The sequence below is a fragment of the Chanodichthys erythropterus genome, chromosome 13 (assembly GCF_024489055.1).
Source record: "Chanodichthys erythropterus isolate Z2021 chromosome 13, ASM2448905v1, whole genome shotgun sequence".
Lineage (NCBI taxonomy): Eukaryota > Metazoa > Chordata > Actinopteri > Cypriniformes > Xenocyprididae > Chanodichthys > Chanodichthys erythropterus.
Genome location: NC_090233.1, coordinates 39,665,063 through 39,692,763, shown reverse-complemented (window position 1 = coordinate 39,692,763; position 27,701 = coordinate 39,665,063). Strand labels below are relative to the sequence as shown.

At 37.3% G+C, this 27,701-nt stretch overlaps 1 protein-coding gene across 1 annotated transcript in view; it reads right to left on the bottom strand.

Annotated features, from left to right (window-relative positions):
- Positions 1-27,701, bottom strand: part of fras1 (Fraser extracellular matrix complex subunit 1) — a 127,940-nt gene that overhangs the window by 13,781 nt on the left and 86,458 nt on the right. The window contains exons 29-50 of the mRNA XM_067406034.1: positions 27,174-27,494; positions 22,771-22,930; positions 22,454-22,629; positions 20,553-20,669; positions 20,279-20,393; positions 19,384-19,521; positions 18,622-18,654; positions 16,979-17,110; positions 16,373-16,501; positions 16,023-16,270; positions 15,777-15,928; positions 14,794-14,956; positions 14,571-14,703; positions 13,773-13,957; positions 12,340-12,496; positions 11,589-11,852; positions 8,408-8,596; positions 8,185-8,304; positions 7,908-8,087; positions 4,737-4,861; positions 2,142-2,282; positions 1,493-1,720 (exon numbers count right to left, since the gene is read on the bottom strand). Coding sequence (XP_067262135.1) covers positions 1,493-1,720; positions 2,142-2,282; positions 4,737-4,861; positions 7,908-8,087; positions 8,185-8,304; positions 8,408-8,596; positions 11,589-11,852; positions 12,340-12,496; positions 13,773-13,957; positions 14,571-14,703; positions 14,794-14,956; positions 15,777-15,928; positions 16,023-16,270; positions 16,373-16,501; positions 16,979-17,110; positions 18,622-18,654; positions 19,384-19,521; positions 20,279-20,393; positions 20,553-20,669; positions 22,454-22,629; positions 22,771-22,930; positions 27,174-27,494 — 3,606 coding nt within the window. The remainder of the gene's footprint in view (positions 1-1,492; positions 1,721-2,141; positions 2,283-4,736; positions 4,862-7,907; positions 8,088-8,184; positions 8,305-8,407; positions 8,597-11,588; positions 11,853-12,339; positions 12,497-13,772; positions 13,958-14,570; positions 14,704-14,793; positions 14,957-15,776; positions 15,929-16,022; positions 16,271-16,372; positions 16,502-16,978; positions 17,111-18,621; positions 18,655-19,383; positions 19,522-20,278; positions 20,394-20,552; positions 20,670-22,453; positions 22,630-22,770; positions 22,931-27,173; positions 27,495-27,701) is intronic.

The following is a 27,701-nucleotide window of genomic DNA, read 5'->3' as shown; positions in this document are numbered from 1 at the left end:
TATCAAGCTCAAATCTGGAACACTAAATCAAAAATAAAAATCATAACATAAAAATCAAAGCCATAAATCTAAAAAAAAAAAAAGAAGTTCTAGAGTAAAATGTGATTTTGAAAAATATATATTTCATAAAAAAAAATGAAAATAGTGATTTTGTGCATTTTTCAATAAACATAAAATTCTGTAACTTTTTAAAGTAAACTTTTTAAAACTTTTTTGCACTTCAGCAATAATTGCCAAATGTTGTCTCTGAAAAGAAATCAAAATTAAGTCTGTGCTCTAAATCATTCAAAATGTATTACAGTTTAACTTGGAATTTCATTTTCAGGTCCATGCTGAAAAAGTGAATAAATGGATTATAACTAAAGCGTTAATATAATTTAGTACCATAAAATCCCCTAAAAATACTAAAATATTAAATAAAAAAACATTATCAGACTAAAATATATTACATTAATTTCATTGAAATATTAAAATAAAAAAAAACATCATTTTTGACAGACACGCGAAAAAATCCTGAGGGTTAAATTTACACACAATGTAAATCCTTCTGGTAGATACAAACCCTGTTTTATGTATTACCATTAAGAATAATTGCTTCTCATTTACCAACAATGCTCACTTTAATATCCATTCAATCCCAGATCAAACTTATTTAAACTGTAACTTGAAGTCGAGCTTTCTAAAGTGCTGAGTAATGGTGTTCTAGGCCATCCTGATTAAACAATGTCATAGGGCTGCTATTTTGTCATCTTATGACAAGATGAGGTGCCCCTTTTTCAGTGTCCACCGAGAAACCATTTACCTCCCAGTACAGCTGACAGCCAGCTGACGCAGTTAGAAGAGGAAAAAGCCACTGCTGATGGATGGAGTTATTATGATGGAGGGAGAGAGAGTGAGAGCTGACATGTTCCCTTAATGGCTATGTTAAACAAATGGACTCGATACCTGTAGGTGATTCATATGGTAATTCATATTCATGTCTTTATAAATATAAAGAAATGAGCAATACACACACACACACACACAAAAAAGAAGTCTCTTATGCTCACCAAGGGTGCATTTGTTTGACCAAAAATACAGTAAAAATGTTAACATTGTGAAATATTATTACAATTTAAAATAACTGTTTGAATATATTTTAAAATGTAATTCATTCCTGTGATGGTAAAGCTGAATTTTTAGCATCATTGTTCCAGTCTTCAGTGTTACATGATCATTCAGAAAGCATTCTGATATGCTGATTTGGTGCTCAAGAAACAGTTCTTGATGAAATTAAAACAGTTGACTTTCTGTCATTAAAAATGTCCAGGGTTTTTCTTGAAAATAATATGGGTAAAGAGTCCCATTACTATCTATAAATGATCTCTATGAATTTTTACTATATTTGAGAGGATATTTTCAGAAATATTGTCCTCTACATACAGTTATTAATATAACACTGACGACAACTGGCAACACTGACAAACGCTAATAACACCGGAAGTCTACCGACCTCTTTTCCACCCTCTTCGATGATGAAGAACATATTGGTGCCATCGCCGACAGTGAAGGTGAATCGATCTTTGAGGGAATTACTGCCGTCGTGGTTGTAACTGATGCGGTTCTGATAGATGTCGTCCATAGTGAAGGTGTTGGTTTGACGGTAATGTTGACCATTACTTGTGCGCTCGATGGTCCCGTGACGAGGAGCCTGAACGATAGTGAACGTAACAGAGTCCTCCTAACAGAGAATTGGATAGAGAGATTGTCAAACAGGTGCAAAATTAAATTAAATTGCCACTAAGAAGTACATGAGCACTAGAGTTTAATGTGACAGATAAGTTGAGCAGGGCCACAGTAATTTATTTATTGCTCAAAGTGATCAGTAATCACTCAGGGTTTTCCATTTCCTTCTCCTTATCTGCTCCTGGCTCACTCTCCACATTGGTATGACATAATTGGTCATGATTTTGTCTATATTTACTAAATAACTGAAAGGAGAGAGTTCAACTGTTCAAATGTTTGGGGTTAGCAAGGATTCATTAAAATGATCAAAATCTTATTTTAAAGTTTTACCCTTGTTTTTTACACTTTATAAGGATAAAATAAAGAACAACCACAGCATAATTGAAAGCACAGTACTCTTCTGTAAACATTGATACCTCTGTGTCAGCATCTGTAGCCTTCAACTCAAACTCAGTGATGGTCTTCCTCACTCCCTCTTGCACCCTCATCCCTGGCACCTGCAGCACGGGCAGAGAGTCGTCCACCGGCCGGATGGTGATGTAGAATGTCTGTGAAATCTGGAGGACAACAGCACAACAGTAATGAAATAATTAAATGCACACACTGCTCAGTAATTGAATCTAGATATGAGCTCAATTGTTCTGCAGCACACAATCTAATCTCCCACTAATTAGATTTATGTAATTATCAAATCGGAGTAGAAAGAGAGAAAGCATAAAGACGAGCAGTTTTAGACCGCTGGCAGCTAAAATGAAATAGATAAATAATGCAAAAACTCATCCTTCATAAAAGCGTGGAAAGAAAATTAGTACTTTGCTTATGAGGTATACTTTTTAAAAGAAATATTAAAATAATTTTACATGAAATACATGAGATGAAGACTTCAGTCATCATTAGCCTAACAAATGTTGTATTGTGGGCGGCCATATTGAAATCACATGACCAGCTGAATATTACTAACTTTGTTTCTGTAACCTTACGATTACTGGACACTTTTGCTTACAGGATAAATTAATCATGGCTGACTGTATCTAAAAGATTTCAATAATGGCATAATATCGCTTTTGCATCCACGCCACTAGGTGTCAGTATAAGTCTAAGATGACTACCATATGGATTAGTACACCAATAAAAAAAAATAAAAAAAATGCATCTTTAATTGAGCAGCACAGCACCAACACAGCGTGTATTTGTCAATCATTTTCCATTCAAAATGGCAGAAGAGTAGTGTTTCCTACTGAGAAAAGACCCTATTGTGGGATAACCTGAATACTCCACTATGTTAATCTCTTTCAGACACTCACTAGGCACCCTGTGTTTATTCAAGCTCTTTTGGCCCTAATTAGTGTGTGTGTGGGAGTGTATGTGTTTATAATGGAAAGAAAAGAGGTGAAAGGAAGAGAGTATGAAAAGGAGAGAGGGAGGGTTGAGATTACTGTGGGAGGAAGTGTGCTCAGCATGTGTGCAAGCATTAATATAAAGAGAAAGGTGGGCATGAACATGTTTATATCCATGTTAGTTACCGTGAAAGATGAGTATGTATACATTTTTTATGCCAAATTATATTAGCAATACAATTCGCTGATATAATTTCAGTGAATAGATGAATAGAATGAATAGATGAATTGAAAAATCACAGGAAGTTCAAAATGTCTTTTATGCCAACCATATATATTTATATATATATACTTTAGTAACTAAAGGTGCCCTAGAATTACAAATTGAATTTATCTTGGCATAGTTAAATAACAAGAGTTCAGTACATGGAAATGACATACAGTGAGTCTCAAACTCCATTGTTTCCTCCTCCTTATATAAATCTCATTTGTTTAAAAGACCTCAGAAGAACAGGCGAATCTCAAAATAACACCGACTGTTACATGTTCAAGGAATTACACAAGGGCAGCCAGTATTAACGTCTGGAGCTGCACAGCTGAATCAACAGACTAGGTAAGCAAGCAAGGACAACAGCGAAAAATGGCAGATGGAGCGATAATAACTGACATGATCCATGATAACATGATATTTTTAGTGATATTTGTAAATTGTCTTTGTAAATGTTTCGTTAGCATGCTGCTAATGTACTGTTAAATGTGGTTAAAGTTACCATGGTTTCTTACTGTATTCATGGAGACAAGAGAGCCGTCGCTATTTTCATTTTTAAACACTTGCAGTCTGTATAATGAATAAACACATCTTCAATCTTTGTAAATCTCTCCAACAGTGTAGCATTAGCCGTTACCCACGGATCACAGCCTCAAATTCATTCAGAATCAAATGTAAACATCCAAATAAATACTATACTCACAAAAAAAAAATTAATTAAAAAAAATCTATGGGGTATTTTGAGCTGACTTTACAGACACATTCAGGGGACACCTTAGACTTATATTACATCTTATAAAAAAACGTTTGATGGAACCTTTAATAGATTTACGGTAACAACACTGACCAGCACTCGAACTGCAGGTATTCAACAGTTTTGTATAAAACCTGATTTTTATGTTCTCCAGCATAATTTGAGATGATCCAAAGAGCATCTTATGCTTTAATGGAAGAACAACATCTGACCATCTGTACAAAGTCATATGATCATTGTCACAAATTTATTTTACTTTTTACTTTACATTTTTCAGAATGCCAAAATTTTCTGCTCATGTTCAGATTTTAATCCAACATTTTGTTCCAATATGGCTTCAGACGTTTAGACCCCACTACATGTGTGTGTGTGTGGTCCAGGTTTTCCCTATATTTTGAGGACCAAATGTCCCCACAAGTATAGTAAAATCTCATTTTTGTCATTGTAGGGACAACATTTTATCCCCACAACTTTATAAATGTAAAGTTTAAAGTTTATAATGTAAAAACAAAATGTTTTCAGTAAGGTTAGGTTTAGGGGAAAAACCATTACGCCTATGGAATGTCCCCACAATTCACATAAACAAATGTGTGTGTGTGTGTGTGTGTGTGTGTGTGTGTGTGTGTGTGTGTGTGTGTGTGTGTGTGTGCACCTCATTTCCTCCGTCAGATACAGTGAAGGTGAAATCATCGGAATGTGTCTCCTCTTCACTGGTATGGACATACTGAATGTTGCGGGAGGCCAGGTCAGCCTGGGTAAACGTGCTGATCCGTGTTCCTGCAACAGGATCAAACAGTGCGAAACTCTCCAGTGACTAGCTGTCCAACACTTTATATACCACACTTGGTATCAAATAATAATGTAAACTCACTTGCCACCATTAAAAATATCCCACAGGTCAACTGAAATTAATGAATAAAACATGCACTACTGCAGAAATCCCATTGAGTGCAGTCCAGGCAAGACAGAAGAACAGAGATGAAAATGAAAACTGATCTTCACCCATGACACACTGATAGAGATCTATAGGCTCGATCTCATCTAATAAATTCTCAGTCTTCATTTGAACATGATGTTTAGATATGAAACATATTATATATCTTCCATGCAATTTCTAAGTATTTCCTGGCAGTAGTGGCCAGCTTTCATAAATGTACTGCTCTGGTGAAGAGCCATTACAGCTCCAGGACCGCAGACTATAAATATATATTATGATCTCTCAGGCTGTTAAGATTAAATCTTTGATAGAAACAGGAATAACAATGACACTGTAATATGTGTATTTGTGGATGAGCAGAGGTATGTATGTGTATGTGGTCTAGTATGTGACAGATTTATGATACAGACTACATGTAATAGTGAAACTTCCCCAGTAACCAGAAGCCCACCACTTCATATACTGCACTTGCAATTAAATAATAATGTAAACTCATCCAACACCATTATAAAAACAGATCAACTAAATGGTTCTCTATAGGCATAAAAAAATAAATAAGAAATAGTTTTGGGAAGCTACTTTGAAACTGTAGACTGCCAAGCTACAAGCTATCCATAATTCAATTAAACTACTCTTTTGAAAAGCAGCAAGCTACACCACAAGCTACAATAAATAAAAGGACACAACTGCATTGAAGCTTTAAGTTACTAAAGGTTTTATTATGTAGAACCAAGGGCGTCACTAGACCTTTTTACTGAGACAAAAGCCCCGGTAAAATATAAAAATAAATAAATATATAAATAAAAAACAACCTCAAAAATCCTTGTCTGATTAGGGAGATTACAAGCAATACAGCAAACATGTCATGAGTGTTTTCTATTAGCTGTTTCAAATGAAATGCACAAAATGTCTGACCAACATTCACTAATTAACGACACAAACATTAAACGTTTCGCTATGCTACATACACTACGTTTACACTATATATCTATTCAGCACAACAAATGAGATAGTGGACACTTTTTGGCAAGCATGATTTTTTCCTAATTTTGCCTGGAGGTAATTCTTCTAATTTCACATTTAAAGGTGCGGTAAGTAGATTTTGAAAAACACTGTTTGAAAGTTAGTCGGGCTGACACCAAAAACAAAAGTGTAACCAATCAGCATTAGGGGGCATATGACGGTCAAGGGGAGAGAATAAGAAAGAAAGAAAGAAAGAAAGAAAGAAAGAAAGAAAGAAAGAAAGAAAGAAAGAAAGAAAGAAAGAAAGAAAGAAAGAAAGAAAGAAAGAAAGAAAGAAAGAAAGAAAGAAAGAAAGAAAGAAAGAATGCAGACCAAGAGATGGGACACTACAAAAGAGCTCAAAAGAATATCACTGGAATGAAGGCTTATGACTGGGCAAGCGCTTTAGGACCCGGTTTATATTAGAAAAGCTTGAAAAAAGACGCCTGAAAACAGATGCAGAGACTGCTTTCATTCCACTTCACATGTAAGTAACACATAACAACGAACACTTTGTATTGTACTCTTGTGTAATGTACGCTCATTTTTGTGCTTTCTTGTCTTTGGTTCATTAACTGCACTTTATTTTTCGTGAAGCATTTTATTGTGCGTCAGCTGTGATAAACAGACATCCACTCGCATTGCGTGTGTAACAGTGGCCAGATAGTAAGAGTTGTGCAGGTAAACTACTGCACTGCACACTGTCATTGTTAGTGCACTCGCCTCGCATGCCAGCAGCGATCAGGCCGGGATTCGAGACTGACTCGGAGCAGGGTGGTTAGAATTGGAGTGTTGTTTTGGAGGTGGAGCAATGAAGAGAGGGGTGGGTTTGTTTGGGTTGATTTCAAATATCAACAATGTCCAACAGCATTTTTCAAAATCTACTGATCCCACCTTTAATAGCGATGTACAACTTTGTTTTGTGACACTGCTACTTGTTAGAAAAAGTAGCTTGTTACTGGAAAATCAACATTATTTAGAAAGCTGAGCTACTGTTTTGAAACTGAATAATAGTTCAGTTAACAGTTTCACCGCTTTTGGTTTGTCACTGCACACACTCTTAAAGGGATAGTTCACCCAAAAATGAAAATTTGATGTTTATCTGCTTACCCCCAGGGCATCCAAGATGTAGATGACTTTTTTTCTTCAGTCGAACGCAAATTATGATTTTTAACTGCAACCGCTGCCGTCTGTCAGTCAAATAATAGCAGTAGATGGGAACTTGAACAATAAGAGTCGAAAAAACTTCCATAGACACCTAACCACCATAGAAACCTGTGGCTCGTGACGGCACATTGATGTCCTAAGACACGAAACGATCGGTTTGTGCGAGAAACCGAACAGTATTTATATTATTTTTTACCTCTAATACACCACTATGTCCAACTCCGTTCAGCTTCCGGTTAGTGAGGTCAGATCGCGCTCTGACAACGGAAGTGATGTCTTGCGCTCATTGAAGTATATGGGCGAGACATCACTTCCGTCATCAGAACGCGTTATTTGACCTCACTAATAGGAAGCTGAAGGAAGTTGGACATAGTGGTGTATTAGAGGTAAAAAATAATATAAATACTGTTCGGTTTCTCGCACAAACCGATCGTTTCGTGTCTTAGGACATTAATGTGTCGTCACGAGCCACAGGTTTTAATTTTGATTTGTCTAAGCAAGGTTTATTCACTCTTATAGATGAAGTTCCCATCTACTGCTATTATTTGACTGACAGACGGCAACGGTTGCAGTTAAAAATCATAATTTGCGTTCGACTGAAGAAAAAAAGTCACCTACATCTTGGATGCACTGGGGGTAAGCAGATAAACATCAAATTTTCATTTTTGGATGAACTATCCCTTTAAGCATGGAGTATATTTGTCAGTTTTTGTGTACCTGGTTTGCTGGAATGTTCTAGATGGCCTAGCTGGGGCTGTTTGGTGATTCGATAAATGAGTTCATCTGGTTCACTGTCCTGATCTGTAGAGGAGAGCTGCAGTGTTGTGATCTTCTTCAGGGTGTTCTCATCCAAAACCAAACCCTTATTAACCACCACTGCGGGAGGAAGTCTGTCCTCTGAGAGAGAGAAAAAGAGATCGCAATGTACCAAAATAACTTTCTTCTATTCGTGAACATGCATCTTTAAGTGTCCCAAAATAAATTCTTAGCTCACCCAGAACGCTAATGAAGAAAGACTGGTCAATGACTCTGTTTCCCTCAGGATCTTCCAAGTTGAACTTGAAAGAGAAGCTGCCTCCACTTTCTCCCTTTTCATGAATGTATTCCACATGTCCTGAAACATGAGGTGCAAAACCACATGAGACAATCCCTCTCTGCATAGAAATTCCCTATGGATGATTATGTATGAGACAGAGAGAGAGCAATGAAGGAAAAACCTTTGTTGATGTCATCCTGGGTGAAGCTGGTGACAGGTCCTTTGACAGATATCTGAGCCTTGTTTCTGCCTGTATTCAGCAGCAGGGAGCCCACGCTCAGGTCTTTAGTCAGGGTGAACCGCAGCCTAAGGTTATCTGAATCTATGTCCGTCCCTTTCAGATGCTGCTCTGTGATCTTAGATGAGGAACCTGCCGGATGGAATGAGCAACGGTAAGAGAAATGACACAGGCAGGTATTTAAGTTACTTATTAACATCAACTCAGTCTCACTAGATAGGAACCTCAATTATTCATATCAAGTGTTTAAATTGGTGCATCATAATGAATGAAACTGCAGTGAAGAGTGTGGAAGCTTTTCTAGTTCACTAATAAGTCTGGCAGAGGGAGATTAAAAGTGCATAATGCCATAATTTCGGTCTAGTCTTCACACAAAGCTGTTGTATGGCTTTAGAAGACTTTTACGTGCTTATTTTATGTGACTTTTATGTGCTGCTCATCCATCTCCTTTTGTGTTCCACAGATGAAAAAATACAGGTTTGAAATTATATGAGAGTGAGTAAATAATGAATTTTCATTTTTAGGTGAACTATTCCCCAAATATTACTTCTGGAAAGTGGTACCCTCATTATATAATGTAAGAGTTATTTTCTATAATTAAAATGTTTTTTGTAACAAAATCATAAAGAAAATGAAAAGAACATTGTGGGCCTACTGACAAAAAAGTAATTTTTTAATAAAGAGTATAACTTTTTATTATTCAACAAGGCAGTGAAAACTGAAAGAACATGCAATATTCATTGTGTTTTTATTCTTCAATAAAACTGTTTTCATTTCATTCAATAAAAAGTGGTATAAAGAAAAAAATGTTTTTCAACAAAACTAATATCACTGGCACATTCTTAAATTGCTTTATTTTTTTAAGATGCTCTGGACAAAAGCAATGAATAAATGTAAAGGATTTAAATATACTGTATATATATATATATATATATATATATATCCCCTATACTGCCCAACCCCTCACCATGAGCAAATCTTCTTATTTCTCAATTCTCTGTACTTAAATGGTGAATAATGAATATATAATATATATATATATATATATATATACACAGTGAGGAAAATAAGTATTTGAACACCCTGCTATTTTGCAAGTTCTCCCACTTAGAAATCATGGAGGGGTCTGAAATTGTCATCGTAGGTGCATGTCCACTGTGAGAGACATAATCTAAAAAAAAAAAATCCAGAAATCACAATGTATGATTTTTTAACTATTTATTTGTATGATACAGCTGCAAATAAGTATTTGAACACCTGAGAAAATCAATGTTAATATTTGGTACAGTAGCCTTTGTTTGCAATTACAGAGGTCAAACGTTTCCTGTAGTTTTTCACCAGGTTTGCACACACTGCAGGAGGGATTTTGGCCCACTCCTCCACACAGATCTTCTCTAGATCAGTCAGATTTCTGGCTTGTCGCTGAGAAACACGGAGTTTGAGCTCCCTCCAAAGATTCTCTATTGGGTTTAGGTCTGGAGACTGGCTAGGCCATGCCAGAACCTTGATATGCTTCTTACAGAGCCACTCCTTGGTTATCCTGGCTGTGTGCTTCGGGTCATTGTCATGTTGGAAGACCCAGCCTCGACCCATCTTCAATGCTCTAACTGAGGGAAGGAGGTTGTTCCCCAAAATCTCGCAATACATGGCCCCGGTCATCCTCTCCTTAATACAGTGCAGTCGCCCTGTCCCATGTGCAGAAAAACACCCCCAAAGCATGATGCTACCACCCCCATGCTTCACAGTAGGGATGGTGTTCTTGGGATGGTACTCATCATTCTTCTTCCTCCAAACACGTTTAGTGGAATTATGACCAAAAAGTTCTATTTTGGTCTCATCTGACCACATGACTTTCTCCCATGACTCCTCTGGATCATCCAAATGGTCATTGGCAAACTTAAGACGGGCCTGGACATGTGCTGGTTTAAGCAGGGGAACCTTCCGTGCCATGCATGATTTCAAACCATGACGTCTTAGTGTATTACCAACAGTAACCTTGGAAACGGTGGTCCCAGCTCTTTTCAGGTCATTGACCAGCTCCTCCCGTGTAGTTCTGGGCTGATTTCTCACCTTTCTTAGGATCATTGAGACCCCACGAGGTGAGATCTTACGTGGAGCCCCAGTCCGAGGGAGATTGACAGTCATGTTTAGCTTCTTCCATTTTCTAATGATTGCTCCAACAGTGGACCTTTTTTCACCAAGCTGCTTGGCAATTTCCCCGTAGCCCTTTCCAGCCTTGTGGAGGTGTACAATTTTGTCTCTAGTGTCTTTGGACAGCTCTTTGGTCTTGGCCATGTTAGTAGTTGGATTCTTACTGATTGTATGGGGTGGACAGGTGTCTTTATGCAGCTAACGACCTCAAACAGGTGCATCTAATTTAGGATAATAAATGGAGTGGAGGTGGACATTTTAAAGGCAGACTAACAGGTCTTTGAGGGTCAGAATTCTAGCTGATAGACAGGTGTTCAAATACTTATTTGCAGCTGTATCATACAAATAAATAGTTAAAAAATCATACATTGTGATTTCTGGATTTTTTTTTAGATTATGTCTCTCACAGTGGACATGCACCTACGATGACAATTTCAGACCCCTCCATGATTTCTAAGTGGGAGAACTTGCAAAATAGCAGGGTGTTCAAATACTTATTTTCCTCACTGTATATATATATATATATATATACAGTGAGGAAAATAAGTATTTGAACACCCTGCTATATATATATATATATATATATATATATATATATATATATATATATATATATATATATATATATATATATATATTTATATATATATATTCATTATTCACCATTTAAGTACAGAGAATTGAGAAATAAGAAGATTTGCTCATGGTGAGGGGTTGGGCAGTATAGGGGACTGAAATTTTTTTTGTTTTATTTTTTACAGATTACTATATGCTAGGAAGAAGTGAAGACAACACTTTCTCTCCTTGTGGTGAGTCTGTTTTACACTTATTTCAGAAGCAGTTAAAGAATGACAAATTATTCCGTACTAAACTATGTTTGCTATTATGAGGGCTACTAAAAATATGCATCCTTAATAATCAGTAACCTGCTTGGGATGTGTGCAATGACACTGTAATATAGGTGTATCTTGACCTGCTGCAATCTGAAGTCCTCTGTTGATTGTGACTCTAGGGCCTTCTCTCTTCCTAATATCCATGCTGAACTCAAGACGACCCATCTCTGTGTATATGCCATCTGTTACTGAAAACTGGATCTCATCTGTCCCAGAACCACGTCCGTCTGGGGTGTAAACCAGCAGCTCATCTAGAACATCCTGGTACGTGAAGGTGGATCCCTGCTGAAGAATCCTGCCATTCTCTAAAGGTTGAGAGTAGAACTGCCTTCTGCGAAGCTTCCCTATGGAGACACAAACACACATAGAAACATTGCAAAGAAATGGACATTAATGGTGCATTCCTTCTCATCCCCCCCATCAAACACAGAATAAACACACATTTTCAAATAAATGTGCATTTGACCTCTAATATTCGCTCTATGTCATTTTTTGTATAGCTGCACTGCTGTCAGAACATTCTGACAAGGTGACTGTATTTCAGTTCTGTCAGCTCCATTCCTCGCTTGTGACTCCTAATAAAACTGCTGTGAACACCTTGACATGCATCAATAAAAGTTTAACCAATAAAACCCTGTGGGTTGTGGCCTTTCCATCGGTTCTAGTCAACAGCAGAGGTACAATGACTAGAACATAAATTAGCCACACAGGAGCCAGACTGAGAGGTGGCAAATAATGGATGTTTGCTGAAGGATGGCCATGAATGAGCGACAGACTAGGAAATGGAGTGAGCATATGAAGAGAAATGGAGAGAAAAAGAGAGGCACTGACCATATGAAGGCTTCTTGATAATGGTGAGGAGAAGCTCATTCTCAGGTGTGTCCTGGTCCAGCACATTCAGGGAGGAGTTAGTGATGACAACACCAGAGTTCTCCTCCACTTGGATGCTGTTTACTGAGATAATTGGGACTCTGTCCTCCTTGGTGTGCTATAAACAACATCAAATAATATAAACAACATATACAAACCTGACAAGTCAGGAAAGAGAGACGGGAAAGAAAGGGGAATTGGGATATGTTGCAGACTAGCTTTGAAAATGTGTCCCAGTGAGTCACCACTAAACGCTTATAAGAGGCTGCGAAATGAAGAACCAAAGTACATATGAAGAGTTCAGATGCAAAATCTTCCAAGTCCGTTTGATATGTTTTCTTTTAAACAAGCAGTTTTTAGCAGGCTCCTATGTTTAGGGTTAGTAATTTCACTTTAATGGCAATAGTTATTGGTCAGTTATTGAAATACCTTATTTTCAAAAATGTCACTTTAGTCAATTCATTGGTATTTAACAAATTTGACTGTCTTTTGCTGCAAAACTAGCTAAGTCCATGTGTGCTTTTTCGCTAAAACCTTTAAGTCCACCTCTTTGGAAAACAAAACATAGTAAACAGTTGCAAAATCACAGATTCAACTGGAAACTTTGCAAATGATGAAAGCAGAATTTAAAATGTAACAATGAAGAAACTGATCCACACAGTAGGGGGAGCTGTGATTCAAGTGAGCACAAGGAACACTGTTGTGTTTACTTGCTACTCGCAAAATCCTGTCATTGCAACTGTAACCATGGACAAAACATGATAAAAACTTGCAGATCGACAGCTCAAACGCATGCCATTATTCATCTTGAAATCAAATGATTCGAATCACATCTTCCGATTGGTTCTTCTGTGGATGCTTGCTGACAAAAGGAAGTGCCGTTTAGCGGTTTCTGCCAATGAACCAGTATTTCTGAATGGGCTGATGCTGAGATTTAGTATTTGAAGAACATATACTTTGTGTATTTGATGAACATATACTATGTGCGGAGAGCATTCGCTCAATATCATTATCTTGTTTTTGATAGAGGTGGCGTTTAGCAGCTTTTGCATCTTCATATGTCTTTAAAAGTAACAGCAAAATTAATTCTGAAAGTATATTCTGGAAAATATTTATCAAAGAAACACCATGCAGCCTTAAGCCCAAATTATTATTCATTTTTTTATGCATACACTAAGTACTGTGTGCAGCAAAATTACAATTTAAAAGAGAACCAAGACATTTATATTTGTCATAACTTCTGGGGAGAAATAGTGCAGACACTGGACAAGGATGAAACCGCCGGTGTTCGTGTGCACTATCAGATGGAGTAAACTTTGAAAGGACTGTAGCCATATGCTAAGTCTACATGTAAAAACTGAAGTATACTTTGGGCTTTTGTGTTTCAGTTTTACCTGGATGTCTATGGTGACATCAAAAGCCTCAGTTTGACTTGATCCATCACTGATGTAAAAGCTGAAGACATCCTGGCGGATGCTGGCTTGGCGGATGTTTTGGACGTAGAAGATATGGTCTGAAGTGAGGTCTTCTATAGTGAAGGGGACGTCAGGACTGATCACGCGAGATCCACCGATCAAAGCTGCAGACAAAAGACACACCTCAATGTGTTGAACAAATGCAACACTTTGAGCTTGAGTTTAGTCAGTTCTGAAGACTCCATTTTACTTAACATTTCTAGGCCTAATATCCAAACAAGTAATTGATCTTGGAACAAAAACAACAACCAAGTGACTTTCTAGACAAAACACATGAGAGTGACTGTCAGTTTCCAGATAAGAAATCGCTAATATTTATGAATAAATGGCTGTGAGGAACAAAAACAAACCTAAAATCATGAAAATAAGTATTTGTTCTTAAAGTAGATACATCAAAGCAGACATCAGGGTTTGCATCTGTGTTTTGAGTGAAAAACAGCATTTTCTATCATTGGGTGTTTATGTTCCACCATGATCTGCACCTCCTTTCATCTTCCCCTCTCAAAGAGGAAGCCTGAATAAAGATAACTGCTTTAATCTGAATTTCACACATCTAAAAGGCGCTCTGCTCATGAATAAAATTACACCATCAGCAACTGAAGAAAAAAAAAACAAAAACAACAACAACACCACCTGCCCCCAAGTGATTTAGAAAAAGAAGCTTACATATAATGCTAGGTGATGTATGACACATGGAGAGAGCGCTGAGTGACTCACCTTGCTTTGTGTTCTCAATGAAGCCATACTTGGGTGGGCTGATCAGCCACACCAGCAGGTCTTTTCTGGGTGTGTCTGGGTCTGATGCAATAATGTGATTGGCTGAGAGCTGGACTCTCCCTCCTTCCTGGACCTGTCCATAGAAAACACCATAAGGAGTTTAGAAATGCTGAAAGAACCAGATCTACAACTAGTTTAATGGCAAAGTGAGGACTGTGCTTACCTTAATGCCGCTGCGGACAGTGACGACAGGTGGCTGCCTCTGGGTGGAGGTGATGGTGATAGTGAACATCTGGTTTTCCAGACGATTGTTCGCATCATCATAGACAACGAAGTGAAAAATGTCAGTGACAGGCTGGTCACCCGTTTCAAAGGAAGTAACATACCTATTTGGGAAAAAAAAAAACCCCATTATTTTCAACCTTCTTCAAATTTTATAAGAACGAGAGCTGGAACACAATAAACTGTTCTGCCGTTTTGAAAAACGGCAGAAAACAGAAGTTAAATGTTCCATCTGTTTAAAAAGAAAACCACCAGAGATAACAGTCAAATATGGGCAAAGACGTAATCGCCTGAGAGAATTGTTTTATATTTCATCATTTCTCAGCAGGGCTCAACAATTTAAAGCAATTAAAGCAGCCTGTGTTGTAATGCATGTTGAGCCTCCCCAAGCACTTCAGCTCGCCAAACCTTTTACATGCCTCATTTATGGAGTCTAATATTAACATAGTAGAATTAGGAATGACACATTAATACTGGTAATGATCTGGAAAAAAAAACAATTAACAAAGATCAGACCACATATTCAAAACAACATGAATATGCAGCAAAATTGTGGAAAAAAATGAAAGCAAATACTATTTCAATTCAATTATTGGAAAATACATGAGAGTAACAGAGCTGCAAAGAATATAAAATACATATGAAATAGGCAGGGTTATTACAGTTAACTAAAACCATAAAAAATTGTTACTTGAAATAAAGTAAACTCATTTAAAAAAATAATTTTATTTCAGCATTTTCATTTTCACTTAGTTTAACTTCTACTAAACTAACAAACAAATAAAAATTTAAAAAGAAAACAAAAACAAATACAACAAACTTGATAAAACCTTAAAATGAAACAGAAAATATAAAAATAAAAACTGATATAAAAAATATTAATGAAACTACAATCCCAATGAAACAACAATGCCGGGCATTTACCGAATTTTGTGTTTGTTGATGTCTTCCATTGTAAAGGATGAATATTCACTAAGTTCCTCATGATCCGTTTCAACCTTATTTTTGATGAGGATCCCATACATTGGCACAGAAACTAACTGCACAAAAATTCTCTCGTCTGGAGATTCATCATCCTAAAATACATTGACAAAACACTTTTTATGCATACTGGAAACTACCAATTTTAACTTTTATTTTCAGTCATTCTAAGAACATGTCATTCCTTACCATATAAGCTAAATGTGAACGCCTAATGATGGTGCTGCTCTTCTCCGCCACCTCCATAGACAGCAAGGCTTTCGGGTCACGTTTGGGTGCATCACCTTTGACCTCAGACACCAAGACCTGCACTGTAATGGAGGTCATTGAGATTCCATCCGTCACAGAGAAGGTTATGGAGTCCTCTTCGGTGGTGAGACCGGCATGCTCATACTGCAGAACGTTCCTGGTGATGTCACTGGATGTGAAAGTGTCCCCTGGGGTGGAGGAGAAGTTTGAAGAATAAACTAAAGAAACTGAAGCCATAAAAGTACAATAAAGAAGCACACACTTGGGAGAACCAAAAATGCTGCACCTACCATTGACCAACTGGACCTGCGAGCCAAGGTCCACCCTCAGGAGGGTCCCATGTAGCGGCCCCTCCACCAGCTCGAACTCCAGTTCTTCAGGGGCTGTGTCAGCATCTGTCACCGCTAACTGTCGCCCACCTACACGACATGGAAACAAGCCCATGGGAGATTAAACAGGGCACATGTTGTGCTGACTGACATTTTACTGGCACCTTGTGGTGTGGATGTAGCATCATGCGAAAAGAAATGTTTTCAGTTATCAATGTCATTGTAGAAATGTGCTATTCACAGTAAAATTTTTATTTTTTCAATGCGTAAAAAGTGTCCAACAACGGGGTTAACTGAGAAAAAGGTGAGTAGTTTTTGACTAGTCGTGTGATCTCAAAATGGTTGCCCCCCATGATGCGACCAGCTCTATGTAAAATATCTTTTATTAGACTTATGATGAGTCTCAGGTGAACAAGATTTTAAACAAGGAACTATTGTGTTCAAAACTTTGTTAATGAGGTGTAAAACTTTTTAATGAGGAAAAAAACATACTGACTTGACCTTTAAAAGACTTATTCATTCACTTGAATTACTTTGTAGCACTTAAGTCAATACTTGTGTCCTTACCCACTGGTGCCCTGCCACCGAGGCTGACCTCCAGCACCGGATCCAGAATCTGAAAGACCGGCGGCTGCTGATGATTGGTCAACAGCAGGATAGCAAAGTCCATCTCTGGAGTGGTGTGCTCTCCGTCAGACACTGACATAAGAGAGCGACTTAGAATAAGTCAATCATGCACAAGAACACTAGTTGTTGACCTTCAGGCAGTTCTGTCTTCTGCACTTCAGCTCAGTGTAGCACAAATGAATGAATGCAACTAAGAGACAGGGAGGATGAAATAGACAGAAAAGAGGAAAAGACATCCTACATCATCTCAACCTCATCCTCCAGACAACTTAACATAAGATGTGAGCTACAGGGAGAACTATTCAACATGCCTAACAATACATGCCTTCTTTCTCTATAAATGTCAGCACTGAAGTGTTTGTTTAATACAATCTGGCCCTTTTAGCCGCTGTAACCGTGAGAGCTCAAACAGTTGTGTTACGTGTGTAAATATGAGCGTAAACACGAGGCTCGCATTCATATGCCTCCTCTTTTGAATCCAACTTGTGAAATTTCCGTGTCTAAATCTTTCACACTCACACGAAATTCCCAATCACAAAAATGTTATTATACATTTAGTTACGTTTTTTTAAACATTATAGTTTAAATTAGAAATACAAGAATTTTAGGAGTTTCCCATTAAGTCTCCCATTAACTTACACTGCATTAACTTGCGAACCAAAACACGGTATGAGTGTCAAAACTGCTGCACAGCTAATTTACATTTCCCAAAAGAGAAAATGGAAGTCTTTTTGTTGTTAATGTAATACAGTTACTAATATAGAACACCACTACTTACACTGTTAACCACTACTGTCATCAAAAAATTATTTATATACATCAATTATGATTTTACAGTAAACAAAAAATAGTATTTACTATGGTATGCTGGTGGAAATATAATGTTTTGTAAGGGAAGAAGCAATGAAGCAGTTTCCCAAACTACAGTCACAATTTACATACTTACAATGCAAATGAGACAAAACAAAGACCTTGATTCTGTCAGAACAATGAAGAAAAAAATGCAAACAGAATATATGAACTCTGGATGCAAACAGAAATCAGCAGCTGAGCCGAGAGTCTCTCTATGTTTTATGACAGTGTTTGATGTTTTCCTTCAGTTAAGAATACATATAAGAGAAGAATAAAAATGTATTTTAGCATCAACTCCTGACACTGCGGTTCTCCGGTCTATTGTTACTCGCCATCCATTTCACACTATTACTAACAGCACTAAAAGGAGTTTGTCTGTCCTACAGTGCCCTGCTTCTATACAGACATAGAAGGGCATATGAGCAGTCACAGCTCTGATTCATGGGCACTGCAAGAAGAAGATGGATGCACAATCGTATCCTGCTGTCAGGCGGAATAAAGCGTATGGATGGACATCAGAAAGAAAGAGGGAATTATATTCCCTCTTAGGGGAGAGAAGGTCCCATAAATAACAGCAACACACCAGGGAATGTAGGATCAGAGGCACAGAGGGATCTGTATATGGCATTTGAAAGAAAGCAGTGAATTCTGGGTCTGCTGGAAGCATGTAAGGAAAGGGAGAATAAGGCAGAGTCGCAAGTGGGTTCCAGAGGCCAAAAGTGATTATATACCTGTGAAATGGAGGCTCACTGACTCTGGTAGACCTGTAGGAATGAAAGAGTGTTAGTGGTTACTTTCACAAACAACTGCTAACAAATCACAGTAATTAGCAAGCAGGGTGAGAGATTATTTCATATTTAAATGCTGAAGAGGTGAGTTTTACAGTCAAACACATCACTAAACAATGCCTCAGCCGTTGGGTTTGACTGCTCAGAAGAACCAATTAGCATCAGATTAGAAATAAATCAACAGTGCGCTGACATAATTGCTAATTAACTTCCCACAAAAACTATTCACATTTCAAATTAATGAACGTGTCATAGTATTGCATGGTACTATTGTTACATTCATAGCAGAGCAATATAAAAAACCCTCTCCAATTAAAAATGTTTTGGGACTCAAATTTCTAGTTGGATTAAATAAAAGATCTGTAAATTCATGAATTTGAGTTGTATCAAAAGCTATTTACACTTCACCTACACTATTGTTCGAATGTTTTTGGTCAGTAAAATGTTTACTCTCTTATGCTCATCAAAGCTGCATTTATTTGATAAAAAAATATAGTAACAAATAGCAATATGGTAAAATATTACAAATATTAAAATAATTAATTTCTATTTTATTTGATTTTTCAATGTAATTTGATGGTAAATGTGATGGTAAAGCTGAATTTTGAGCATCATTACTCCAGTCTTCGTTGTCACATGATCATTCAGAAATCATCCTAATATACTGATTTGGTTAAAAAAAAATGTACTAAAGTAATAACTAACCTGTAAATGAGTACTGATAAAGTTCCTGAAGGTGGGATGGTGCTTGTGGAGGTCTGTAGATAATTTTGCCACTGTCTACATCAGCCTGGGTGAAGAGGCGCACATGATGGTAAGGTCTGTCACTGTGCTCCAGCGCACCTGAAAAAGGAGTGTGACATCATCATGTTCATATTAATATAATAACCAATCCAATATTAGAAGCTCAGAAATAATGAAAGAGAGATTGTGGGGAAAAATTAGGTTTATTATGCTTCCTGCTTGTTCATAAGGGTAAATTACAGCTCTCGCTGGAGATGTAACAGTTAAAGATTTCCTGTGTTTGTATTCATTCCTATGGTTTCTCTTTGATTTGATTATTATGTGCACCTGTTGTTTATTTCATTGATTGGTTTGCCTTGTGTATTTAAATCCTGTGTTTGTTCAATTCATTGGCCATTCTTGCCAAGTTTAGTTGGTTGTTCCATTCCTGTGTCCTATCGAGTATTTTGCTGAGTGTTTCGTTTCTTTAAGTTTTGTAACAAAAAACAAACTGCCGCAACTAAATCCAGCTCTTTATTTTGGTCTTGCAGCAACCACACGCTGACACACATTATTTTCCATATTTTTTTTTAACTTGAGAGAAGGTTCATGACCATTCTATGATTGTTATTTAATCCAGATAAAACATCCAATCCACAAAAGGATTTGACACATATTATAGAACCACATATGAAGATTTTCACAATTATCTTCAAATTTACCCCTCCATTACCATCTCAGCAAGTTCCACTTTTGAAAAGTCCGCACTCTCTATTTAATGGTACAAAAAGAAGAACAAAACAAAACTATCAGGCTTCCATTATGCCTATGAGTGTCCTTCCCCTCACCCCTATGACAATAATGGAGGTTTAGTTACCGTGGCCTGAGGTGAGCGCTTTAGTGATGTTGTAGACAAGCTTGTTGCTGGGCGTCTCAGAGTCAGTGAAGGAGAGAGCAGAGGGAGATATCACAGTCACGCGATCTTCCAGTGCCTGCACACATACACACAACCAAAAACATTAACATTGATGAAGACATTGATGTCTGCAGATCACCAGTTCAAAGTTTGGATATTAACTAAAATTTAAGTAGACAGAGAATCATTTAGTTTTTTCATTTAGTCTGTTTCTTAACTGCTGTTTGAATCTTACGGTAATCTGCAGGTCGGCTCCAGGTGAGAGCTGAGGCATGCCGGGGCTTTGAGGCATCACTCCTATAGTGAAGGTCTGTGTATCACTCAGAGTCTCTGGATAAACCTCACTTGAAACCTGCCAACAAAATGACATGTACCCATGCATAAGCAAACAATGAACTACAGTAAACAAATACCACAGTGCACGTGTTTCTAATAGAATGGTTTTTTTTAAATGACCATGAAAAATTGTCCATGAGGACCCAAATAAATGTTGCTGAACTTAAAAAAAAAAAAAAAAAAAAAAAGAAAGAAAGAAAGAAGAAAAGCTCCTGCTGCAGCTTTTTAGACTCAGCGGCCTCAAACATCTCAAAATCTAACATTTCTCAGACATTAATCGGTAGTCATTAACTTTGTAACTACAAAATCACTTTCAACATCAATATACAACTTAATTTTTGAACTATTTAATTCATTCTATTGTCAATTCTAATACAAATTCTTGAACAGAAACAACACAAATAGGTTGAAAAAACACATGCTTACAAAAACAGCCCTGAGGACATAAATTAAACTGTGTCGAACCATTAAAACTCAGATCTTATTTAATGAAGTCTGTGGCACAGGGTGCAGCCTCAGGCAAGAAGAGAAGAGAAAAGAACAAACAAGAAGGGAAAGCAATTTTCTGCAGGAGGACAAAAAAACTGTTGTGTCAAGAGTCATTAGGGGTTTAAGTTGATAAATTAAATGTGATTGAATGTCCTTTAATGCTGCTTACACTGATTTGAAACTGGATTTGAAGACAAATTAGCTCATTTATACCGAAGTAATGCAGTGAGGCTAGTGAAGGAGAAGTAGGACAGATGGACAAATTGGCCTAAGAGTGTGAAGCAAAGCTGAAGTAAAATGGAGAAAATAGTCCAATAGTGTGAGAGACGGGAACAGTGCGTTTATCTTCCTAAGAGGTTTGTGTTTGCTTTGTTCATCACTTGTAACAGGAGAAACGCTGATCTAAAAGTCTGATGTTGTGTGTGTGTGAGAGAGAGAGAGAGAAAAAAAATGTACACTACCATTCAAGTCAGTAGGATTTTTTTTTTTATGTTTTTGAAGAAAAAAAAAATAATACAGTAAAATCTGTAATATTGTGAAATATTATTACAATTTAAACATGTTATTCCTGTGATGGCAAAGCTGAATTTCTAATATAAAGTTTAACAGAACAGCATTTATTTGAATATAATATAATTTTTTTGTAACAATGTAAAAGACTTCTGATCAATCTAAATCCTTGCTAAATGAAAGAATTCATTTCTTTCTTTTTCTGACAAAAAAAGAAAAAAAAAGAAGTTCCAAAGAAAAAGAAATAATTAATTTATTTCTTTTTCTTTTTCTCTTTCTTTCTTTTTCTCTTTCTTTCTTTTTCTCTTTCTTTCTTTCTTTCTTTCTTTCTTTCTTTCTTTCTTTCTTTCTTTCTTTCTTTCTTTCTTTCTTTAAAAAAAAAAAAGAGTCCAAACCTTTGAATGGCAGTGTATAAATGTTCATAAAAAGTAACATCTCCTGAGCAGATCAACACAAGATGCCCTACATATTATTATTGTGTAAGATGCCCCTTATAGTGTCTGTATAGTGACTCCATCCAAATTTTACTTACATAAAATTTTAAATATGTGTAAAATATGTGAAACAGAGCAGTACTTCTACAGATTAAAACATGAACCCCAGCAATTAAATGTCAAATCAATATATAATACACCTTTCTTCTGGGAAAAAAAAAAACCCAAAGAATTATATGAGTAGACACTTTTTAACCAGCTAGACGTTAACCTTTGATTCTACATACTGAGCCGCAGGGCTCTTGCTGAAGTGACAGTATTTGCCTTGGGTTAAATTTATTGTGCAGTGTGTGTGTGTGTGTCTCACCTGAAACTGAAAAGTGTCTCTCTGTGTTCCGGAACCATAGTGTCTGTACCAGACAGTTCCTTCATTAACATCTTGCTGTGTAAATGAGCTGGTGGGTGTGGTGTCCTGACCATCTGGGAAAGCCTGCCATGCTTCCACAGGACCATCGGCGGGCATAGACACCAGCACAATCTCTCCTAGACACACACAAGATACCTTTAGAAAGAAGCATTTCACTGTAGTTCATGGCACTGAATTGAGTTCAGAAAGAAAGACAGGCATAGAGTATATGGGATACTAGAGACAGATGATGCTGGTGCTGCTGCTGCTGATGATACCGTATTTAGGCTGTCCACTCTCAGAATGAATGGTGTACAAGATTTCAGAGTCACTGGATCCTTGGAACTGAGCATTGAGACACTTCTTAGACAGCTGCACCATTCCTCCCTCTCTCACCCAGGTCTTAGGCACTGAACGCAGATGAGGAGTCAATCCAATCTACAGAAAACCCATAATGCACCATTATGATTAATGGTATGTTTATTTCAGCTTATAACAGCATGTATAGCCTCATAATAAAGTTATAGATTATACACTACTGTTCAAAAGTTTGGGTTCTGTAAGATTTTTAAAATGTTTTTGAAAGAAATGTCACAAAATCTGCATTTATTTGATCAAAAAATACAGTAAACATTCGTGAAATATTTCTGTTTTCTATTTTGATATGTTTTAAAATGTATTTTATTCCTGTTTTGGCAAAGCTGAAGTTTCAGCAACCATTACTCCAGTTTTTATTGCTACGTGATAGCTTCATAACTTCAGAAAGATCCTTGCATTTTACAAGGCTTCAATTCCTATGCCAGGAATCTTTAGATCTTAACGGCACTCTGAACATCCCAACTCTAGCTGAGGAGCTCATTGTGGTGAATAAGATCATCTGCTTCACATAATCAAAGACTTTCAAGGACGCGAGAAGATGAAAGCTCCGATTCACAGAGGAAACACCTTGGCACCCTTCCAACACCTTCCTGCTGATCCTGATCACCTCTCTGAAAGCGGGATGGATTTACAAGGCAAGGTGTTTCATGGAAGAGTTCACTCATGGGTCAAAAATGATAGATTCTCCCTTAATTGAAAGTTTTGCTAAATTTCATGTAGTGCATTTCTACCTGATCTGACCCTTAAAAATGACTTTTGCCAGTGTGAACTACTGTCAATTCATTCATATTACATAACACTTGAATTCAACCAACTCATTTTGATGTTATTAAACATTTTTTCCCTGATAAAAAGTGAAGGTGATACCTGCAAAGATTCTGTTTCTTTATTTCTCTATCTTTCTCTTGATTTAGAGATCAAAGTGGTGGAAAATGCAGGTATTTGAGGTCTCCAGACCACATTAAACCAAGAATCATTCACCAGTACTGACCAATTACATGGATCACGGACTACAAATGCCAAAGGACTTCTCTTCAAAAGGCTAATTAAAAATCAGCTTCCACTTTCATCCCTTTTTGTCTTCATTGCAGAAATCCACATGTTACGGATCTTTTGAGATCAGGGACTTTGGCTCTCAGTGCCTTGTGTTGTGGATGTAATTTGACCTTTCCACTCAATGCCACTTATGTGATTGAAATAGACCTTGATGAAGCCTTGCGATTCTGCCCAATATAACTCACTGTGATCCCACCCAAAAAAAAACAATGTGCTATTGATCTGAAAACAGAGTGTTTACTCTGAAACAGGGCTTCCATTAGTCAAAAGCTGCTTAGGATAGGAGATAACAGGTTGAAGCAGGAAACAAGGCAGGTGTAATCGGATGACACTACTGAGAGATGTGTGGATAACGGTGTATGGAAGGGGGGACAGAGCTTGAAAAGAGCAAATAAAGTGCTCCTATCTGTCTAGACATCAGCAGGCTGAGGGCATGTCAGAAACGAGTGATTTCAAGTTTAAAAGGGGTGGTTATGATTATATATGTACTAATAGTGGGAGAGAGGTATGAGATAGTGGTGTTTACCCATGTCATGAAAAACACTTTACGCACTGTAGTCTATATGACAGAAATGATTCAGTGTGTCTCACTGTGCGTGCACTGTCAGAATTTTTTTCCCTAAATTGTACCTTTTAGGGGTATATCATATCTGTACCATATCTAACGCTACAGGGTATTAGTACCTTAAGGTGTAAATATGATTCTGTGAGGCAACAAGCATGGTAGTTGTACCCTATGTGATCACAGACACCAACTGTAGACTATAAAAAGATCATCTTCCAAGTGATCCGCATCTTTTAAGTACAAAGACCCATCTATCTCTCTATCTATTCTATAAACCACTCACACTATGTAGGGTCGCTCCCTTGCAGGGATGATGGGGCTTTTACGGCGTTATTTTACTGTCAAATGTCGAGAGTGCATTATTGTGACGCGAGAGCGCATCAATGTAATGCTCGACCGCAAATCTCTCCGCTTGCGCGTGGATTTCCTTTGCTCTCGGGTGGATTTCCTTTGCTCTCGCACAAAACTCGATGCACGCTCTGAAATATACAGTGCTCTCTTATGAACTGCCTCTCTTCTCGCTCTGTGTCCCGTGCGCTCGCGAATCTCTCCGTGTTCTTGCACTAGAAATTAATTTGATTCTGGATTAAATGCTGTCAAAAGTTATCAACCAATCAGAAGAGAGGACTGATCCATGAAAATGCTACGTGGAATCTTATTGGTTGAGAGTGAACTGCACATGGAATTCTTTCGACAAAAATGGATATTTTTAGAGATTCGCGAACGCACAGGACACAGTTTGAGCGAGTGCGCGCAATATCTGAGCGAGAAGATGGGCTGTTCATAAGAGAGCACTGTATATTTGAGAGCGCGCGTCCAGTTTTGTGCGAGAGCAAAGGAAATCTGCACGCGAGCAGAGAGATTTGCGCTCGCGCATTACATTGATGCATCACAATAATGTGCTCTCGACATTTGACAGTAAAATAACGCCATACCTTTCCCAGCATCTCAGGTCAAAGGCATGTTTAAAGACCCATTTATACATTTAATATTTAATCCACCTTCCGCCTGTGTCTCATTACCTTGTTAACTCTGCCTGTGTAAGTCCTGTGTATTCAGTCTTTCATTGCGAAGTCTTGTATGTTGTTACACTGCATTTCCAAATGTTATCCTGGTTTCCTGTGTCTTGTTTTTTTGAATCTCTGCTCACATTCTGCATTACCCTTTTTACCTGTGGTTTCTGGCTGCACAAAGTATCGCACGATATGAAAAATAACATTGAAATTGCACTTAAACGCGATTCTTAGTGCGATTATGAAATTGCAAAGGCTGCGTTTTGTTTTTTATGCGCAGCTTGTCAATGAAGTATGGCTCCAAATGCTAATCCATCTGAAAGCACTGCGAGTTTGAGTCGCTTATAACGTACATTTGCAAAAGCAATATGCATCAAACATCTTTCCACACATAGGAAGTATTTATTAACATCTTATCCAATAAAAGACAACATTTAATAACATGTTTTTACTCTAAACACTTCATAGCGACAGTTGAGCATCCTTCTGTGAGATGATGTGGCTTATTACACAGAAAAAGGCAGTCGTGTAGTCACGTTTAATTAATCACAATGTTTCAATCATCTGTTAATTCAGCTATAGCGATAGTACGATGCCCATAGGAATTTCCTGGAATGACGCGTTATCTACTTCTGTGGCAGGGCATATTTGGAGTTTCTGCGGAAGAGCGCCCTCTGGCTTTCAGATGGAGAAGCATTTACTACTGATCACAGAGCCGTACAGCTCTGACAAGCTGCGCATAAATAATCACAGCCTTTGCCATATCGCATGCGATGATACTTGCAAAAAAATCACGATATTGTGCTGCCCTAATTTTTATTTTTTGCGGTTTGTTTGAACCTTTACAAGTTATATGGATTATGATTCTGGATTGTCCCAATAAAGCCACATTTAGATCTTCAGTTCAAGTCTTGGAGAAGTTTCCTAACATTATCAGATTGAGATATGTTGAAAATAGTGTTCATGTTATTAACTTTAACAATATTTAATTAATATCTTAAATGAAAATAAGTCACACACACTACCTCCTTGTAGTCCTTTGGAATTCCCCAGACACCAGTTAAAAAGCCCCTAAAAAATGTATTTAGGTCTTTCCGGTGATTTCTTTTCCATTTTTTAGTGAACACTTTTTCAGTGAACAGTGTGTGTTCATACTTGAATCTTGATGACAGTGGACATAAACACATAAATCAAGACATAACGCAGTGGTAGCCTGAGGTTCAATCATCAAGATGTTTCAGCATTACGTATGGTGCAGGAATCTATAATTAGCCTAAAAAAAAACTTGATCTATGTCCAAAATGCAGAAGATCTGATGGCCTGCTGTTTTTTCACACTTAATATTTTTTACACTGATGTGAAATAACATGATACATTGATAGGCCTATAAATAATAAGGTATCTAGTATTTAGTTATTAGTTAAAAATGGCACATTTATGATGTTACAAAAACTTCCTATTACAGAAAAAAATATAAATTAAACATTTAGCTGAACATTAAAAAAAAAAAAACAGAGCACACACCATTTCAAAGAATATAAAACCCTATGATAAGCAGACCACCACTTCACAAAAGTCTGATAAAATAAAAAAAGTTTTATGAAGAATACTTTTTTGATCAGGTGAACTTAGCAAATAATTTATAAAGTAAAAACTGTCTTGTCTGTACCTTTTGTGCAATGCTGATGTGAAACAGGATGTTCTGGTAGTTGTGTCCATCATTGACCTGCAGCAGAAGTCTGTCCTGGTCTCCTTCTGAACCATCATGTACATACTGCAGCTGCTCACGATCCAGGTCTTCCAGTTTAAAATGGGTTACTTGAACATCACCATGCACATGTGTCAGGTGACCATGTTGAGGTGGATCCAGAACCGTGATGAAAACGTCTTGTGGATTATCAAGGTCACTGATGTGAAGAATGGAACTGCTGATAACAGCCGTCTCACCAGAGTTAATGTACAGGATTTGGTTGGTGATCAGAGTGGGTGGCTGTGGAAAGGTTAAAAACACACACACACACACACACACACACACACAAAACTTATTAATATTATATTCAAACTCAGTTTCAGTGAAACACAGAGGAAATAGTTAATATTATCAGTAAAATATTACAGTTTCATATATTGGAGCCCTAATGTCCTTATTTTGTATTCTTTTAATCTACATATTTTTCCAATTTTATTTTGTGAAAAA